The following is a 21,570-nucleotide window of genomic DNA, read 5'->3' on the forward strand; positions in this document are numbered from 1 at the left end:
CTGGAATAGTGTAACTACCAGACAGACATCGCCATTTCTAATCTGGAAAAGCGTAACTACGTACCAGACAGACATCGCCATTTCTAATCTGGAAAAGCGTAACTACCAGACAGACATCGCCATTTCTAATCTGGAAAAGCGTAACTACCAGACAGACATCGCCATTTCTAATCTGGAAAAGTGTAAATACCAGACAGACATCGCCATTTCTAATCTGGAAAAGTGTAACTACCAGACAGACATCGCCATTTATAATCTGGAAGGCCACAAGAAATTGAGACAAAGTTGGGTTAATGTTAGGTTCACTTGACATGTAATTTTTTTAAAGGTATATTGAATTATGTAAATAGTTTATAGACTCAGTTGATTGTTATGTGTTGTACTTTTCTAATTTTCTGTTGTGTATTCGTTTTTCTTTGTTGGTTCAATAATAAAAAAAGGTCCTCGATGTAAACTAGGCCAGTTAATATATATGAATAATTATGATGCCAATACCCATATCAATAGACCCATCTTATCTGACATAATTGTGTTTTCATAGCAAAGACTGGCATAATGGTCTATGAAAGTTGTCTTATCGACTTTTTCATGCAAGAAATCATATAATTAGACACCAGAATTGTGTAAATGGGATGATTATGACAGATTTTATGAGTTTGACCGGTCACGAAAAGTGTGTTGACCTTTCCACATTTCGGTCACTGTGACGTAACGCAAGGTCAAAACTAGGTCAAACTATATATTTTTGAACCCTCCTCGCCAAGACGAGTAAATTGATATGCACATCAAAAGAATTTGACCATTTTTGAATTCTTATTCAAAAATGTTTTTTTTTTCGGCCCAAGATTTTTAATTTTGGCATCGCCCCTGACTACTAAATAAGGGCATGGTTCAGCATAAATGCCTGCTTGTAAAAAAAAAATACCGAAAAAAAATTGAGCAATTTTCTACTAATTTGTGAACTGTATTTTTTCATACAATGATATGCTCGCTGTATGTAAAATCATAGGCCTTGTCTTTTAAGGTCTATGGTAAAATAAATGCAGTGAATAGCCCTGGCTGTCTAACGTCGTAACACAGTCAACAACTGAGTATTTTTACTCCGGGTGGTCACATTCAGTAAATCTGCAAGACCGGGATCGTAAATACATCTCGTTTTAAATCTTTGAGATTGATAAGGTAATTTTAATTACATTTTCATTTATTTTATTAACCACTTAACATTCTGGTGAATGTTGCCAACGGTTACATGGGTGTATACACAAAACACATAACTCCCGGACCGAATAATATAACTACTGCGTCATGTCTACAGATAATAGCGGAGTGATGAGTGAGTTTTCTTAAGTGAAACAATAATACTATTTGCATACGGATCACGCGTTCATTCACGTTGCCATAGACATCGTCAGTGGACGTTATCATCCTTAAAGGCTGTGTGTCAAAATTGCACAACATGAAAGTTATAAAATTATTATCCGTTTTTCAAAAAATAAAACCAGTTAAAAACCAGAATTTATCACTTATTTTGAACACTTAACGTCGAACTATTTTATCTTGCTATGTGCGGATTAACACAAAGTTCATTTGGCAAACCACGATTGAAAACCGCAGACCGTGATTGAACATTTGGACTGCCGTTTCTAACTGTAACTTCAAGAAATATTTTTGCTCCGTTCTTCAGTATGCGTGAAATTGTACATCTCCAGGCTGGTCAGTGTGGTAACCAAATTGGTGCCAAGGTAAGATCGATATTTCTGTTCTTTTGTATCGCAATTACGTACATGATTCCGAGGACTGTATTATGGCGCCGTTACTTTTAGGGAATCACGTTTTACTCACAGGCAGTCTTTACGTTGCTTGGTTCGTAGTTTTGACATAAATCGCCCCTAGAACCAAAATCGCCCTAAGTTGTATATTCCTAGAACTAAAAAAAAATAGACAAGTTAGAAAACCTTCGTCCGTCAAAAAAAAAAAAAAAAAAAAAAAAAATTTGTTCAAGTTCCCATCAATCATTACCATTCAAACTCGCAACGAATGACAACAAAATCATTTCTAGTCGACCAGTCAATATTTATTTACCTGTGCTTATCTTTATCCTGTATATTTTGGTGAAAATATCACGAAATCCAACAAGGTAACCACTCCTTAGCAGCGGCCATTTTATTAATGCATGCGCAGACACCTATTCCTGACAATGATGTCATCTTGTCGAGCGCAGATCAACTTTTACCAAATTTTGTGCAGACACGCGCATATGAACTGCGCTTGACAAGATGATATTTGGCAAGGGAATGTAGTTTCATCAACGCAGAGTCCCTGCCTCCATGGCACTCTAATTTAGTCGTCGAGAATGGTCAACCAACGTCGACTAAACGGTCTCGAGTCTCGAAGACATTTTTGTTCTGATACAGAAAGAATTTAGTGTTCTGAAATAACAACAAAATTAAATGAAATTTGGAATTCTACCGACATGCGGATTGGTCAATCACGTTCTCTCATTCGAGGCTTCAACCTTGGAACTTCAACTAATACTAGTAATATCCAGCATTAAAATACAATGAAAAACAAAGTCATTATTCACTATTGAACCTTTAGTCTGTGCACCCCCCCCCCAAACATCAACTGACTTTCCACCAAAGAACACACAATTTTATACATGTATAAGCAAGGTGATATGTTCATGGATATGTAGTAGACGGAAATGTAAATTCTAAATTGTTCGAGTTATCGACATAGTTACAAAAAAGCTGGAATTGAAACATGTATGAACAAGATAAGGGTGTGCCATGCCGATTTAGTTTATGACGTCCTAAAATGGCAAGTCTCGACCTGCACCCTGTTCATTCATTGCAAGTATTTCAATGAAACAAGGCGGCCGATAGCAACGCCGGCTTAGTTTAGTGTTTATATACAAATCAACGCAGGACCAATTAAAACCAGTCATAACGATTGTTAACCAAACTAGTCAAGTCGGCTCAATTGCACACATGTGAACATGTGCAATAAATTTTTTGTTTGGTTTAATGCTGTATGTTAGAGAGTAGTACTAAATCTTATTACAATAAAACTTGGTACATAAATGTCAATGCACAGAACTGATAATTTTTGGGTAAATATCTCGATATTCATTACCTAATTTGCATAATTACCCATATTTTTCATTTCAATAAGACATGGTATACTATACAGTTCTTCATGCCTATTCAAGAACCAAGTCTTCTTCCCTGACATCTAAATTAGGGTAATAAAACAACCAAAATACAGAACATACAGAATTGATTGGTGCATTCTGTTTATTTTGTCAAACTGAGATTTCGAATGGCAGTTTTAAAATTATTTTTAGCACTGTCCGTCCGTCTGTCAATCTGTTCATTACAGTATCTCAAAAGTTCAACATGGACTGATTTCCCCAAACTTGGTACATGGTTGATACTGGATACAAATGGTGTCATATTTGACCCAAAATTAGCATTAAAAAAAAAACACATTTCGTATGTATTGAGCACTATCTCAAAGTTATGCTGGTCGATTCTGTTCCAACAATTATTTTTTGAGATTTATTTTTGAAATTGGCTGACTAGTGGTTATAATTATAAATGAAAAATAATTGGAATATTTTTGTTTCTAACCAACAGTTTTGGGAAGTTATCTCTGATGAACATGGAATTGACCCCACTGGTACCTACCATGGAGATTCTGATCTTCAGTTAGAAAGAATCAACGTGTACTACAATGAAGCAACTGGTGGCAAATATGTTCCACGTGCAGTCCTGGTGGATTTGGAACCAGGTACCATGGACTCTGTCCGATCTGGTCCTTTCGGCCAGATTTTCAGACCAGACAATTTTGTATTCGGTGAGTTTAACATTTTGGCTATTGATATTTGTTAAGTAATTCTGTGTCTGATGTATCAATTATATGTTTATGCATAGGTGGGGTAGATGGTTTACCAGAGTTTGATCTCGGATTTTAAAAAAAGGGGCCATCATCAGAATAAAGGGTCATAATATTTTCAGATGTAAATATATATAAAACAGAATGAGGATATTGGTGTGTTTCATGCATTTAGTTGAGACAAATAATAAAAAACATAATAAAACAATGGAATAAACTCGCTACATTTTCAGAACATGCTTGTTTATGTATCCAGTGTTCTCCACAAGGGGTTTTAGGCGGGCGGCCCGCCCATCAAGTTTTACGGCCGCCCAGTAACTCTCAACACCCGCCCACCAACGTACATCCAGCTGAAATTATTTGTAAAAAGCTTGCATTGTTCTTCCCAAGCCTAAACAAAAGAGTAGTTGCCCAACCCTTTATTTTGCTATTGTTTCAACAGTCCAAACATAAACAATGTCCATTGGAAGTCTGCAAGCAGTTATCAAGTGTATTCATGGCAATGTGTCAATCGCTTGAATTCATTGTCGCCCGACATTGTTGCCACTTATTGCTCACGATACGCAACTACAGTGGTTTCAATTTACAGCTGTATTTTTAATAATCGTCTTCCGATCACGAAAAAAAGTAAATACGTACGAAATGTATATGCACAGAAAATAAACAAATATATTAGCAGATTGCATGTAAACTCGAACAAAAATTTTAATTCTAGCCGTATTTACAACGTTCGCTCGATTTTCATTGTGAAAACAGCATGGAGAAGGCAAACTGATGACCTTTTGGCCTACCCCATTCAACGACCGTCTGCTACCCACCGCTGTTGGCGCTGTAACGATTTAGTATCTAAGTTGCATAGGGGAACAGCGCATTCTGGGTGTTCGTGTACTGAATTCGGAAAGCGGTAATAAACATCAAACATGGCTGCTGGATTAGTTTACCGCGAGTATTTGTAATTGAATAATATTTTAGTTATCTTTTCCACGTACTTTTTTCAATTTATCTATTTTTTTATGTCTAATCTTTCGAGAACATATCAGATTCTTTTATTTTGCCGATTGCTAGCATTTTTTTCTTGAATTCCAAAACAATGTGTGAAAACGCAACGTATCGTGGCCGTACATGCGTAAATGCATCTTACCGTCCGTCGGCACGGGTGAGTACTGATGCCACAAATAAAAATGTTATGGATTTTGTTTTGACTAATTGTCTGTTTTGGCTTCGTGGGCAAATCATCTCGTATATTTTCTACATTATAACTCAATTATGTTTTGTACTTGCTCTTGGTTACTCGAATTGCATTTCATGAACGCAGAATAATTTGCGAACGCATAAATCACCGATTTCAAACTTTTTGCATTTCGTAAATATTGATAGTGACCAATCTGTTTGTATTTCAAAAAATTGTAACATGTTCCAATTATTAAAATTAAATTAAAAAGAGAATAGTAAATAAGTTAGTGTGTATTGCAGTTCATGTCATAAATGCGAGAATGCTGTATGTAAATGATATGCAAATTGATATGCAAATTCATGCTAATTAGGCCGCCCACCAGCTAATTTGGATTGTGGAGAACACTGGTATCAGATATTCTTTTTAGAAATCAGTTATGTCAAAAAGTTTTAATTTTATATCTTTCAATTTAATTAAATATAATGTGAATAAATTTAGGAAAAGAAAGTCTGGAATAAAATATTATCTAAAATGAATGTGCATTTTACATGAATAAAACGCATAAATAATGAAATTATGAATTAAATGAAAAAAAAATTGCATTTCTTCAGGTGAGGTGTACTGAAACTAGTTGAGGGAAGGGGGGGGGGGCAAAAAAATTACGACGAACAACCGGTAACAACTTTTTTTTATGAGAATCAGAAACAATACCATGTTTAAAATATTATTGAATACAAAACATTTGCTGCTATTTTTAAAAATTGTATCGTTTATAGTTAACTTACTAACCTGTGGACAATGCTGATTTATTTTTATTTATTTATTATTTCATTTTTACAATAACAGCTGGACTTGTGTTGCGATCATTGCTAGTGCCACTTTGCAATTCTTCACTGACATTTGTAACCTTGTCACACCCACTCTGTGTATCAACGTCAGATTTAGCAGTCATAAACTTGCTGAGTAACCTTTGACATTTTGCTGGAGGTTGACATGCTTCTTTTCAAATGCAAATTCACACAAAACAAGATATCATTTTGCACATGGCACCAAAGTGCTGTAAAGTATCCCTGATGCCATAACATCTGAATTGTCGTAAAATTTTACCTTTTATAACATGTTTTGTTTGTCTGTTTTCGTGCACCCCTGATGGTGCACACATGTTGAAAAATTGTGCAAATCCAAATTTTATAGCGCAATAGTGCAGCCTAAATCAAACTCTGGTTTACTAAAACTTGGAGATGCAACTACCTTACAATTAATTCCGTCCAATCACAATGTATTGTATCCAAACAAATTAAACAATGTATGTACTGACACATTTTCACATGTCAGGACACAGTCACTGGTGTGTCTAGTGCGTGGCATAACACTCACTTAAATGCAAACATTTAGCCAAACAGCAAATCGTCATGAAAATGATTTGATCTAATGTTGCACATTGCAAACAACTCATGGCGGTGAAAGTAAGATTTGACCAGTAATGTTGATATATGGTGTTTACTTTCAATATCTTGAAATTCAAGATTTGTTCATTTCATATGTCAGAGCAGTGCTGGTAACAACTAGGCCAAACTTTACGCATACATCCCACATCAAGTAATACATAAACACATGCCTTAGTTGCATGATTCAATTAAAGATGCTGTTCAAAAATGCTTAAATAAACTGGCTTCAGTTTCTAGAATTTGCCATACACTTGTATATTAGCCATAGATAGTAAAGACATGAATGTCTTGTATTGACCATCATACAACCAGCAAGAACTGCAAAACCACTCTAATCGATAATCATACTAACACCACAAACTTCAAATGACACATGAAAGATTTAAGATGTCAAAGACATTCTATTTTGATTGAATTCATTGATACATTATTTATTTCACAGGTCAGAGTGGTGCTGGTAACAATTGGGCCAAAGGTCATTACACAGAAGGTGCAGAGTTGGTAGATTCTGTATTAGATGTTGTCCGCAAAGAAGCAGAGAGTTGTGATTGCCTACAGGTAATATGTAACTTCATTTCAAAGATACTGTTTGTTATTTATATCGTGCATAAATTTTAAAAATCATACTTGTAAGAATTTGTAAAAGTTGTGATGGCAAATAAAAAAAAAAATTGTGGTTTTAGATTATTTTTAGCTCCGCTGTCGACTTTGTCGAGCGGAGCTTATCATATGAGTGATTGTCCGGCGGCGTCGTCCGTGTCAATATTTTCGACTTCTTGTTGAAAACCGCAAGTCCAATTGCTTTGATATTACATATATAGGTACTACATGTCGACCTCTCTCAGATTTGTTCATTTTGTAATGATATCTTCAATTCTCTAATTTTGGTGAATATTTTTGTAATTTTTGGTAAAAAGTGATATTTTCGACTTCTTGTTGAAAACCGCAAGTCCAATTGCTTTGATATTACATATATAGGTACTACATGTGGACCTCTCTCAGATTTGTTCATTTCATAATGATATCTTCTGTTCTTTAATTGCCATGTGCATTGCTAACAGCGGAGCTATCTCAGCCGACAGGCTGCTTGTTTGACTTCTTCTTGAAAACTACAAGCCTAAATGCTTTGATACTTGGTGTATATGTACCTTGGGTAGACCTCTCTCAGATTTGTTCATTTTGTAATGATATCTTTAATTTTGGTGAATATTTTTGTCATTTTTAGTAAAAAGTGATATTTTCGACTTCTTGTTAAAAACCGCAAGTTCAATTGCTTTGATATTACATATATAGGTACTACATGTGGACCTCTCTCAGATTTGTTCATTTTGTAATGATATCTTTAATTATCTAATTTTGATGAATATTTTTGTCATTTTTTGTAAAAAGTGATATTTTCTTGTTAAAAACCACAATCATTTATGGTGAAAAATGATATTTTTGAATTCTTGTTGAAAATTTTCATTTTCTAATAATATCTTCTGTTCTTTAATTGAAATGTGCATTGCTAACAGCGGAGCTATCTCAGCCAAGAGGCTGCTTGTTTGTTTTTTTAAATATATATTTGTTCCTGGTTATAACTGGATTTCATTTTTGTATCATGTCTAAAGTTGTTTACATTACCCAGTTTTGCAAAGTTTTCAATATCTGTAAAATCTTAATGCCTGGCACAATTTGTTCTTGTCCGGTGAAAATAGGGTACCTAGGTCGTGTTACAAGAATGACACAATTTGTTTTCTTTTGACCTAACTTTGGTACATATGTTATACATGTTAACAAATTTTTTTTTTTCATTGGTAGGGCTTTCAGTTGACTCACTCCCTTGGTGGCGGTACTGGTTCTGGTATGGGCACACTTCTCATCAGCAAGATCCGTGAAGAATATCCAGATCGCATCATGAACACGTTCAGTGTTGTACCATCACCAAAAGTATCAGACACTGTTGTTGAACCATATAATGCAACCCTTTCAGTCCATCAACTTGTTGAGAACACTGATGAAACGTTCTGTATTGACAATGAAGCCCTCTACGATATCTGCTTCCGTACATTGAAACTGACCACTCCTACTTATGGTGACTTGAACCATTTGGTGTCAGCGACAATGAGTGGTGTGACCACCTGCCTGCGATTCCCTGGCCAATTGAACGCCGATCTCCGTAAATTGGCTGTCAACATGGTACCATTCCCACGTCTGCATTTCTTCATGCCTGGTTTCGCTCCATTAACTAGCCGTGGTAGCCAGCAATACCGTGCACTCACTGTACCAGAGTTAACCCAACAAATGTTCGATGCCAAAAATATGATGGCTGCTTGTGACCCACGTCATGGTCGTTATCTCACAGTGGCTGCAATCTTTCGTGGACGTATGTCTATGAAAGAAGTTGACGAGCAGATGTTGAACATTCAGAACAAGAACAGCAGCTACTTCGTTGAATGGATCCCAAATAACATTAAGACCGCTGTCTGTGACATTCCACCCCGTGGTCTCAAGATGTCTGCCACTTTCATTGGTAACAGTACGGCCATCCAAGAGCTCTTCAAGCGCATCTCTGAACAGTTCACTGCTATGTTCCGTCGTAAGGCTTTCTTGCATTGGTACACTGGTGAAGGTATGGATGAGATGGAATTCACTGAAGCCGAATCCAACATGAATGACTTGGTCTCTGAATACCAACAATACCAGGATGCAACAGCTGAGGAAGAGGGTGAATTTGATGAGGAGGAAGGTGAAGATGAAGAAGCTGCATAAATCATGTACCAGTATATAATGTATATTGATTGTAAATAAAGAAGCATCTAACTTTGTCAATTCAGAACAATGTGAATAAATTTAAACTTAGAATTCTTGTGTTATTTATGGTGTGAAGGTGGTGTGCCAATTACATGTTTTATTCACTACAATTGTGCCCCAGATCATGCAGTCCTATGTCCAAGTGGTTTGAACCAGATCATGCAGCGATAGGTGCCAGTGGTTTGAACCAGGTCCCTCAGTGATAGCATCCAGCACTCAATTTCCCATCCAAACAAAAAGTTGCCAGCATTAGTTTGTTTATGGATACACACACTTATTGACGTGTATTTAGCAGGATATGGATCAACCATCATTCTATTGTATATGTCTTGTGTTACATAAATAAACACAAGAAATTACTGCTGTACAAAATCACAGTACATGTAGGAGATCTTGTGTGTTTTGAGTTTCAACAAACACACCAAACAGATTTTAAAATTTGTGAAATATACTGAAAATGGTAGTAGGTAATTATTTACCGGTAATATAACCGAATGTTTTAGATAAAGTATCTTTTCGTAGTGATATAAATACAACCACATAGAGATTACCGAAATTTTCCTTTATCCCTTTGTATAAACCATCTACGTTTGTACTTATATTCATTGAGAAAAGATACTTGGGCCAAAATATATGGTTATACTAAATAATTACCAAGGACTCTGATTACCCACTGCATGTACCATTTTCTGTATATCATAGTGATACACCAAATTAATTTAAGCAAGACTAATGATTTGTTGACTTTTGATAGTTTGTGGTTAAGCAGTCGTTTGATCTACACTAGAACTTTTTAGCTCCGCTGGCGACTTTGTCATACGAGTGACTGATTGTCCATCATCATCCGTGTCAATGTTTTACTTTTTTGACTTCTTCTTGAAAACTACAAGCCTGAATGCTTTGATACTTGGTGTGTATGTACCTGGAGTAGACCTCTCTTAGATTTCTTCAATTCTCTAATTTTGGTGAATATTTTTGTCATTTTTGGTAAAAAGTGGTATTTTCGACTTCTTGTTAAAAGCCAAAAGGCCAATTGCTTTGATATTACATATATGGGTACTACATGTGGACCTTTCTCAGATTTGTTCATTTCGTGATGATATCTTCAATTCTCTAATTTTGATGAATATTTTTGTCATTTTTGGTAAAAAGTGATATTTTTGAATTCTTGTTGAAAACCGCAAGTCCAATTGCTTTGATATTACCGGTACATACATAGATAGGTACTACAAGTGGACCTGTCTCAGATTTGTTCATTTTGTAATGATATCTTTAATTCTCTACTGCTATACATATTGTATATTTTCTAATATCTTCAGTTCTTTAATTGAAATGTTCATAACAGCGGAGCTATCTCAGTCGAGAGGCTGCTTGTTTTAGACTTCTTAGCTGGAACACATTTGAAGGGTTTCCTCTGTCTGTCAGCGGCCATCACAAGGCATTTACTTGATGCTGATAGGCTGAAATAGTGGGAGTGTTCTAAGAATGCTATAATTTGCAAATTAGTACTTCTACTATGGCTGCCAGTTTGAGTATGGTATACGAATTCTAGCAAGTTTAGTAATATTTAAACATTTCATGCGTCCAATAACATCAGAACACAAGGATTCTTTCTGAGTTTACTTTGTTATACAGTTGTAAGTTGCTAAGCATGCTATAAACTTGGTTTTAAAATGTCCAAAATTTGACCTGTACAAACTGACTAGAACACAAATTTGTGCCTGTACCCAAAGTACATTTTTGTGTACTATAAAGTCTAGTGAATCCTACATTATGCAGGTCTGTAACCTGGGCACCATATTCTAATGTGTTTTTCCTATGATTAATGAGTGGGAGAATTTTGAAAGTATACATTTTTGTTATAATACATGTACCAACAAAGTGTGTAGATGAAAAAACAATGGTATGGTAATGCAATTCTCTGATAATTCCAACAGTGGTTGAGTCTCGACCACGAGTTGTGCAACTTTTCCTTAATGTACTATGTAAACTGAGTTTGTACATTTCTTAAAATGAACATATAACCGACAAGAACATGTGTGACAAGCTTGTATCAGCCTCTGAAAATTTGCATACTACCAGTATTCTGTCTGCACAAGAAAAACAAAATTTTCTTCCACTATAGCAAAACATTTTCATATTTTGGGGGGTATTCCTGTGGTTGAAAACTAAGTCAGTCATATTTACTCTGCAAAAACAGTTGATTTTTCTCTGCAAAAATCATACGTTTCAACTGGTTTGTATAAGTTCTAGCTTTTTGTATTGACCCATAATCTACGATCTTTTAAAAATTGTTTCAAATGCAGTGAAAAGTTGTACCTTATTTTATAAACATATTTATAACAATTTAAAAATATTGACCATCAGTCGTTATTCATATTAAAAAAAAAACAAGGCTTAGTCTTGCCTAGGTATTTCACCCAAGAAGCTTTGCAAAATTAGAGTTTTGCTTTGTATTTCATGTTAGATAACCAAATTTACCTCTACAGTAAGTGCCCTGTCTGCTTTCAAGTTTCAAATGGTGACATCACATGTAATAAACAATGTTTTATCAGTAATGAGTGACATAGCAACAGTGACTGCCCACTTATTAGCGCCCATAATTTAGAAAGGATGCAAGCTGTATGAAAAGGAGTGGACTAAAATGTTGAAGGAAAAAAATTTAATACATTCAAGTTGCAACAACACAAATACTAATACATTGTCTAATTTAATTAACAAAATATATATTTTTTCACAGTTGAAAACAAAATACCCATATGCTCTTGGGGACTTCGTTCCTTCGATTCATACGCTGCGTTTTCATACGTGCTTTGAGTGTAGATGCAAGCCACCTTCACTTTGAAGGTCGGAGTATATAGCATTACATTCTGATAAACATGATAAGATTCTGATAAGCTGTGTGTGACTATGAATATCACATCAATTATTCTGACAATGTTTTATTTATGACAATAAATAACGTACAAGTTGATTTACAGGTAAAAAATCACGAACCGCAGTAGGTCCATGGGTAAACAAAGACGCTGCTAATATTGAATAATAATTGTGACGGCTGTCAATACATTCGTTGAAATAGAACTCTGCTAGTGAGATTGGCCTCCTGCGTGACAAGGGTCACGCGCCATCTTGCGGTAACTGTTGCCTGGGGCTGATGGTAGAGAATGCTGAAACCAATCAAAATTAGGCATAGAGTATATATGGCCAAAGCCTCGTACGAGAATAATAAAATAATTTTAAAAAGTCACGTGGTTTGTCATGTAGCCATCTTGGATTTTGCGTAAAAACACGTTTCTCATTCCTGTTTAATAACAGTGGATATATTAGTTATAGTATATCTTTAATTTAATAATTGAGGTTACATTTACTAACCACCAAGAAAGTGTCAGTATCTTGCTTATAACTCGAAATGCTGCTTGCAGATTTAATTCTTTATATATGTATTAAATTGTTTATTTTTTCTATATCCTTTATTTTATTATTTATTAACTGGCATTTTTTTAAAGTGTTGGTAATCGCAATATGGCGATAGTTAAAACAATAACACATATTAGATGTACGTAATAATAATAATCAAAATCACCAACTTGAAATAATGTATAGTACTAATCAAATAATATATATATATAATACACGCTGTACAATGCATCACATTTAATCAGATTGGTTAAATATTATACAAATTAGGTAATTAGTATGCAAGTCTGATCAGGTTTTTTCATTGTCCTCGACCACCTACGTGAGAACATACTTAAAAATAGCCATGCTCACGTACGTGGAATTGATGGATGTCGCGTTGTTTAATTTACGTGAGAACATACTTAAAATAGCCATGCTCACCTACGTGGAATTGATATATGTATCGTTGTTTAAATTTACATGAGAACATACTCAAAAACAGCCATTCTCACGTACGTGAGATTGATGCGATGTCTTGTTGTTTAAATTTACGTGAGAACACACTAGGAAACAACCATTCTCACGCACGTGAGATTGAGACGCAAAACTATAATGATTCTCACGTATTTCTCTTTTTTTACGTGAGAACACACTAGGAAACAATCTTTCTCATGCACGTGAGATTGGGACGCAAAACCTTATAAGGGTTCTCACCATTGACGCTGCAGGTCGGCGTCTTCTACACCGATCTGACGCATATCGCGCAAGGTGTGCCGGGAGTTTGTTCGAAACTTCGAACGTTTCGAAGTCAGTCGTCGGTTGGCACGTATTTTACAGATATATTAAATCGTTTCACGGGCCTGTTTACTAATTAATGATAACTGAAACTTAGAAAACTTGTAAGAACAAACTGGGCCCAAATTGCGCAAATCTGCAATAAGTTTACGCTGCTAGAGTCTGGTTCGGATGGAGTTCTACTCGTGATTTTATTGCGCTCAAGGACGTTCTATTTTCGAACTAGTTGAAACCGGAAATAACGCAACTACTTTCGAACTTCAAACACAAATTTGATTCTTAAAGCTATTCTTGTAGCTATTTTTAATAGTTATTTAGGACTACGATTACCAAATATTATCTTCTATATATCATATTTATCAGTCCGAGCAGCGTTTATTTATTTATAAACTACTATTACAAATTTGATTATCGTTATTATGTGTTAGTTTCTGTTGTTTCAAAGATTGAATTATGTTGTAATAAATATTGTTCGTCCAGTTATCTGTCTAGTATTGACTCGTGTTTCAGCCATCCTAACACGACATGGTGTCAGAAGTGAACCTGAATATTTGAAGTAACACTACAGTACTCCATACGCTCGCTACCTCTAGTGGATCACGAAAAAAAATGGCATCTTGCTCTCACGTTCCGTTTCCCGACAAGTTGGACCTCTCTGATGATAGAAGTCGCGCTGCTGACTGGGAACTTTTTGAACAGGTATGGACAAACTATGAAATATCTTCAGGCCTTCTCGAAAAAGACAAGAAACTACGTACTGCCACTCTACTGACATGTTTCTCTAAGTCGGTACTCCAAGCATTCAACTCGCTCAGTTTTGACAGTGAAGGTGACAAACAAGATATCGAAATCGTTATGGACAAAATGCGTGTATTGTGCGTCGGTCAGACAAATGAGACTTACGAACGTCATCTATTTAATATGTGTGTCCAGAAACCTGATGAGAATTTTGACCATTTCTATGCAGCAGTGTTGAAAATTGCCTCAAATTGCAATTTTGGCAATCTACATGATTCTCTGATTAGAGACCGTCTAATAGTTGGTGTTACTGATCAAGCTACTCGGAAAAAACTACTGTATGAACGGGAGCTAACTCTCAAGAAGACACTTGAAATTTGTCGCACGTATGAAATCACTACTGCTCGTTCACAGTCTATGGATAAAGATATGTCACATGGTACAGATGCAGTTGTTGGTTCTGTTAATAAAAGTAATAACCCTGCTAAGAAAAAGTACCAGAAACGTAATTTCACTGCACAGTCTACTTTTCAGAGCACTCAGAACAGGGTCAAAGGTCACACATCCAGTGACAGTGCTTGCTCCTATTGTGGTAGAGGGACTCATGACCGTAAAAGGTGCCCAGCTCGAAATGCAGACTGTAGAAAGTGTGGAACACGTGGTCATTATGCTGCTGTGTGTAGATCATCGCAGACTAGCAAATCAAAAGTTACCAATGTACATGGTATAACACAAGATGACAAACCTGAAGCATTTCTAGGGTTTATTGGCCAAGGTGGACAGTCAGGTGATGGGTATGTGAATCTCAGTGTAGACGGTACCACTCTCAGATTTCGTGTTGACACAGGTGCAGACGTTAATATTATTTCTAGCGATGTTTATGAAAAACATTTCAGAGACAAAATCCTCACACCCCTACAACGTGTACTTAGAGGGCCTGATAGGAAACTACTATCTACACTAGGGTCATTTCAAGCAAACATTGAAAGTCAAAATAATCATACACAGGCCGAAGTATGCATCATCGCTGGCAATGGGTTATCACTACTGGGACGAGACACCAGTTGCAATCTCGAACTTGTATCCTTCAATGTGGGTAGTATCGAGGATTACCCCCAACTGTTTAAAGGTTTAGGTGAAATGTCCCATCCATATAAGCTCAAGTTAAAGGACAATGCGAAACCGTACTCAGTTCCAATACCTCGCTGTATTGCTATACCACTCTTGCCAAGAGTCAAGGATGAACTTGAGAGACTAGAATCGCTCAACGTCATACGTAAAGTCACCGAACCGACTGACTGGTGCACTCCAATCGTCGTTGTTCCAAAGAAAGATGGAAGTGTTCGGATTTGTTGTGATTTCACTAAATTAAATGAATCAGTGAAACGCGAACGACATCAACTTCCTACCGTAGATCACGTTCTGGGTCAGATGGCTGGTGCGAAAGTATTTTCAAAGCTTGACGCTAATCAAGGTTTCCACCAGATTCGACTCGCAGATGAACACTCTCAATTAGCCACATGTTTCATTACACCATTTGGTCGTTACTGCTATCAGCGTCTACCCTTTGGTATTAACTCCGCTCCCGAACACTATCAACGACAAATTCACAGTATGTTAAGTGGTCTTGAAGGAGTAGTAGACCTGATGGATGACATCATTGTCTTCGGCGCAAATGAAGCAGAACATGATGCGAGACTAGATAAAGTACTTAATCGTCTTGTTGAACATAGTGTGACACTAAATCGTAGCAAATGTGAATTCATAGTACCAGAAATCATTTTTGCTGGTCACGTGATTGGAGAAGATGGTATCAAGGCTGATCCTTCGAAAGTGGAAGCGATCTCTCGTATGCCTAAACCCGAAAATATATCCGATCTTCGTAGGTTCATGGGGATGGTTAATCATCTTGGTAAATTTTTCCCAGATTTGGCAACTCACTCCGAGCCACTCAGACAGTTACTATCAACCAAACAACCATGGTATTGGGGAGATGTTCAAGATAAAGCGTTCGAAACAATCATGAATTTGATTTGTACAACTCCAACACTGATGATGTTTGATCCATCTCGCGAAACCTGTGTATCAGCGGATAGCTCTTCATATGGGCTTGGTGCAGTTTTGAGACAACTGGATAATGATAATATTTGGAAGCCAGTTGCGTACGCATCAAGATCTTTACTTCCAGCCGAAACTCGCTATGCGCAAATTGAGAAAGAATTTCTAGCTGCAACCTGGGGATGTAATCGTTTCGAACAGTATCTGATAGGACTAAAGTTCACCCTAGAGACAGATCATAAACCCTTGATCGCACTATTAGGATCTAAGGCACTTGATGAACTGCCACCGCGCATCCAACAAATGCGAATGCGTCTCATGCGATTTGACTATCAAATTAACTACGTCCCTGGTAAGGAACTGTATATCGCAGATACTCTATCACGAGCTCCAATGTCTAACGTGTCTTTGATTACAAGCAATCCATTTGATGATGATGAAATGGATGCTTACGTAAATCTAGTAGTGGAGGGATTCCCTGCAACAGATGTACGATTGAAACAAATTCTCGATCACCAACGTGAAAACGAACTCACTCAACAATTATGTGTGTATATCAACAAGGGCTGGCCAGACAGAAGTCAGCTGAAAGATGGACTTTTGAAACAATATTGGCAATATAACGCTGATCTCACTATAGTAAATGGTCTCCTACTATACCGCTCACGCATATTCATTCCTTCGTCATTGTATATAGACATGTTAGATCGTATACACGAAGGTCACCAAGGAATCGTGAAATGTCAACAGCGTGTCTCACAGTCTATTTGGTGGCCAGGGATATCTCGTCAAATTGAAGACCTTGTGAGGGGATGTCGTATTTGCAGTAAGATCTCCAGAAACCCGATAGAACCACTGAAACCTTCTATATTACCGATTCGCCCATGGCAAAAAGTAGCAACAGACCTTTTCTACTACAAAAAAAATTGGTATCTACTAGTTGTTGACTATTTCTCTCGATTTATAGAAATGGCAAAACTCTCTGATTTGACAAGTGACACAATAATCAATCACTTGAAATCAATCTTTGCAAGACATGGTGTCCCTGAGACCGTCGTTAGTGACAATGGCACACAATACATGTCTACAGAATTTAGTACCTTTGCACAGGACTATGGGTTCATTCATATAACCATGAGCCCCGGACATTCCTCAGGCAACGGTGAAGTGGAAAGAGCTGTAGCAACTCTCAAAAAAATGCTAATACCAGCGAAAGATCCATATGCCGCTCTCTTGTGCTACCGAAGTACTCCTCTCGTTTGCGGATTCAGTCCAGCAGAATTACTTATGAATCGCAAACTCAGAACCAAACTCCCAGTCGTGCCAGAAAATCTAGAGCCGGTTGTTCCTGATCGCAATTTGCTAAGATCTAAGGAAGAACATATTCGTCTTTGTACAAAGACAAACTTTGACAGTCGTCATCGAGTCAAAGAACTTTCACTACTACCACCGGGAGGTGAAGTATGGATTCCAGACCGAAAGAAAAGTGGAATAGTAGAATCACAAGTACATGACAGATCATACTTGGTGAAAACATCTGGTAGTTTTCGCAGAAATCGTGTTCAACTGAATAAACTTCCAGCTGACAGTGTGAAGACTCCACGAGACTCTGCAACAGACAATACTGAACTTAGAAACCCTAAAATACACTCTCCAGTAAAATCACATAGTGTAACAGAGCCCATTAAATTTGATACTAGTGTTATGAAACACCCCTATATACTAGTAACCCGTTCGGGCAGAGTATGCAAACCCAATTCTAAGTATACTGACACTTAACATGCATGCATTCATATTGCAGAAACTATAGTTGGATTGTTATTCCCTATCTGTTATTTTGGCATGAGCCAATATGTTAAACAGTTATCTAGTTCGAAATATTTCCTGTGTTACAGTTCCACGTTCGATGTAATTTTATACTTTCTAGTTTGGCAGAATCGTTTATGCTTGTTTTAGGACACTTGAAAGCCATATACATATGCAAACAGTGGACTAAACATAAAGAAAGGGAGATGTGGTGTAAGCCCTATAGTTTTTCCATAAGGCATTGCCTTGAGCATGCTCAGTTTGGTTACTTGTAATATGGCGCCCGATTTGTAATAAATATTGTTCGTCCAGTTATCTGTCTAGTATTGACTCGTGTTTCAGCCATCCTAACACACAATAATATTTCACTCTATAAACAATGTTTCACTAAAATATGTGATTCAAAGGCAACCCAAATTGTAAAAAGCAATATCAAGTTCCGCGTATAAACACTGTTGTAAAGAGGCGGCGGAGCGGAATTTTAGCCAAAATCGATTGGGACGCAAAACCTTATAAGGGTTCTCACGCATTTTTTTCTATTTACGTGAGAACACACTAGGAAACAATCATTCTCATGCACGTGAGATTGGGACGCAAAACCTTATAAGGGTTCTCACGCATTTTTTTTCTATTTACGTGAGAACACACTAGGAAACAATCATTCTCACGCACGTGAGATTGGGACGTAAAACCTTATGATTCTCACGCATTTTTTCTATTTACGCGAGAACACACTAGGAAACAATCATTCTCACGCACGTGAGATTGGGACGTAAAACCTTATGATTCTCACGCATTTTTTCTATTTACGTGAGAACACACTAGGAAACAATCATTCTCACGCACGTGAGATTGGGACGTAAAACCTTATGATTCTCACGCATTTTTTTTCTTTTTACGTGAGAACACACTAGGAGACAATCATTCTCATGCACGTGAGATTGGGACGCAAAACCTTATAAGGGTTCTCACGCATTTTTTTTCTATTTACGTGAGAACACACTAGGAAACAATCATTCTCACGCACGTGAGATTGGGACGTAAAACCTTATGATTCTCACGCATTTTTTATATTTACTAGTACGTGAGAACACACTAGGAAACAATCATTCTCACGCACGTGAGATTGGGACACAAAACCTTATAATGATTCTCACGCATTTTTTCTATTTACGTGAGAACACACTAGAAAACAATCATTCTCACGCACGTGAGAACTGACCGGAAACAGTCAAACTCCCGCACGAAAAAGTATTTACGTGACAATGGCTAATTTCCGGCTCAACTCATGTACGTGAGAAAGACGTGAGAATGGTCAAAATTTTGACCTATAAATAACTCCCATATGCGTAGGTCTACATTCGTGGACAGTGTGTAACTTTAGCTAAATCAAGCAATGAAGATGGCAGCCATGTAATTTTTCCCCAAATTATTTTCAATTAGATGTTATTCTAGGGCCGTGTCTTTATTATACCTTGGCCTCACACTCAAACTTTACGCAATACATCCCACATCAAGTAATACATAAACACATGCATTAGTTGCATGATTCAATCCAAGATGCTGTTCAAAAACTGGGCTAAAGGTGCAGAGTTGGTAGATTCCGTTTTGGATGTTGTCCGCAAAGAAGCAGAGAGTTGTGATTGCCTACAGGTAATATGTAATTTTATTTCAGAGACATTTTGTCTATCGTGCATATGAAATTCGCATTGTAATAAAAGCCACATGGCCTAAAATATAAATAAATATAAACAATAGAATATTGGTCTTAAAAATAACTTGCGTGTTATCTTAACTTTAAACTCGAAAAAAAAAACCATTGTTTTGCTATTTGCTATCGTGTTTTATCGAGTTATATAGCATATTCTTACCTTGTGTTCCACGAGCTGTATGAGGGCCTACACCTTTTGAAATATCTGAAAGTGGTCTGTATATTTTATCCCTTTTCTATTGGCAGGGCTTTCAGTTGACTCACTCTCTTGGTGGCAGTACTGGTTCTGGTATGGGCACCCTACTCATCAGCAAAATCCGTGAAGAATACCCAGATCGTATCATGAACACGTTCAGTGTTGTACCATCACCAAAAGTATCAGGCACTGTTGTTGAACCATATAATGCAACCCTTTCAGTCCATCAGCTTGTTGAGAATACTGATGAAACCTACTGTATTGACAATGAAGCCCTCTACGATATCTGCTTCTGTACTTTGAAACGTATCTGCGATTTCCTGGCCAATTGAACGCCGATTTCCGTAAATTGGCCGTCAACATGGTACCATTCCCACGTCTCCACTTCTTCATGCCTGGTTTCGCTCCATTGACCAGTCGTGGTAGCCAGCAATACCGTGCACTCACCGTACCGGAGTTAACCCAACAAAGGTTTGATGCCAAGAACATGATGGCTGCTTGTGACCCACGTCAAGGTCGTTATCTCACAGTGGCTGCAATCTTCCGTGGACGTATGTCCATGAAGGAAGTTGACGAACAGATGTTGAACGTCCAGAACAAGAACAGCAGCTACTTCGTTGAATGGATCCCCAACAACGTAAAGACCGCCGTCTGTGACATCCCACCCCGTGGTCTTAACATGTCTGCCACTTTCATTGGCAACAGTACGACCATCCAAGAGCTATTCAAGCGTGTATCTGAGCATTTCACGGCCATATTCCGTCGTAAGGCTTTCTTGTATTGGTACACTGGTGAAGGTATAGATGAGATGAAATTCACTGAAGCTGAATCCAACATGAATGACTTGGTCTCTGAATACCTACAATACCAGGATGCAACAGCTGAGGAAGAGGGTGAATTTGACGAGGAGGAAGGTGAAGATGAAGAAGCTGCATAAATAATGGTGTGCATTCTCCACCATTTCTACTTGGATGATTTATACACCACTGGTGCAAACACGATTATGCATTTATACGCCACTGGTGCAAACACGATTATGCATTTATACACCACTGGTGCAAACACGATTGTGCATTTATACGCCACTGGTGCAAACACGATTATGCATTTATACACCACTGGTGCAAACAAGATTGTGCATTTACACGCCACTGATGCGAACACGATTGTGCATTTACACGCCGCTGGTGCAAACACGATTATGCATTTATACACCACTGGTGCAAACACGATTATGCAATTAAACGCCACTGATACGAACACGATTGTGCATTTATACGCCACTGGTGCAAACACAATTATGCATTTATACGCCACTGATGTGAACACGATTGTGCATTTATACGTCACTGGTGCAAACACGATTATGCATTTATACACCACTGGTGCAAACAAGATTGTGCATTTATACGCCACTGATGCGAACACAATTGTGCATTTATACGCCACTGGTGCAAACAAGATTATGCATTTATACACCACTGGTGCAAACACAATTATGCATTTATATGCCACTGATGCGAACACGATTGCGCATTTATACGCCACTGGTGCA

The 21,570-nt window shown here is 37.3% G+C and overlaps 1 protein-coding gene, 1 long non-coding RNA gene and 1 pseudogene across 2 annotated transcripts; 2 read left to right on the forward strand and 1 right to left on the reverse strand.

The window, feature by feature from the left end:
* Positions 1 to 1,183: 1,183 nt before the first annotated feature.
* On the reverse strand, positions 1,184 to 2,186 carry LOC146742754 (uncharacterized). The gene is made up of 2 exons (XR_014929731.1): positions 2,083 to 2,186; positions 1,184 to 1,927 (listed from the first exon to the last, which is right to left on the reverse strand). It is a non-coding gene; the product is annotated as an uncharacterized LOC146742754 (long non-coding RNA).
* LOC100372499 (tubulin, beta, 2-like) lies at positions 1,628 to 9,363 on the forward strand. Its single transcript, NM_001184890.1, is given in 4 exon segments — positions 1,628 to 1,742; positions 3,639 to 3,858; positions 6,962 to 7,077; positions 8,320 to 9,363. Coding segments are annotated over 4 exon segments (1,344 nt in total). The 5' UTR covers positions 1,628 to 1,685; the 3' UTR covers positions 9,271 to 9,363.
* A 10,704-nt stretch (positions 9,364 to 20,067) lies between these two features.
* Positions 20,068 to 20,952, forward strand: LOC100375174 (tubulin beta chain pseudogene; annotated as a pseudogene).
* The last annotated feature ends 618 nt before the right edge of the window (positions 20,953 to 21,570 follow it).

Source organism: Saccoglossus kowalevskii, chromosome 6 (assembly GCF_978046115.1).
Source record: "Saccoglossus kowalevskii chromosome 6, keSacKowa6.1, whole genome shotgun sequence".
NCBI classification, from domain to species: domain Eukaryota; kingdom Metazoa; phylum Hemichordata; class Enteropneusta; family Harrimaniidae; genus Saccoglossus; species Saccoglossus kowalevskii.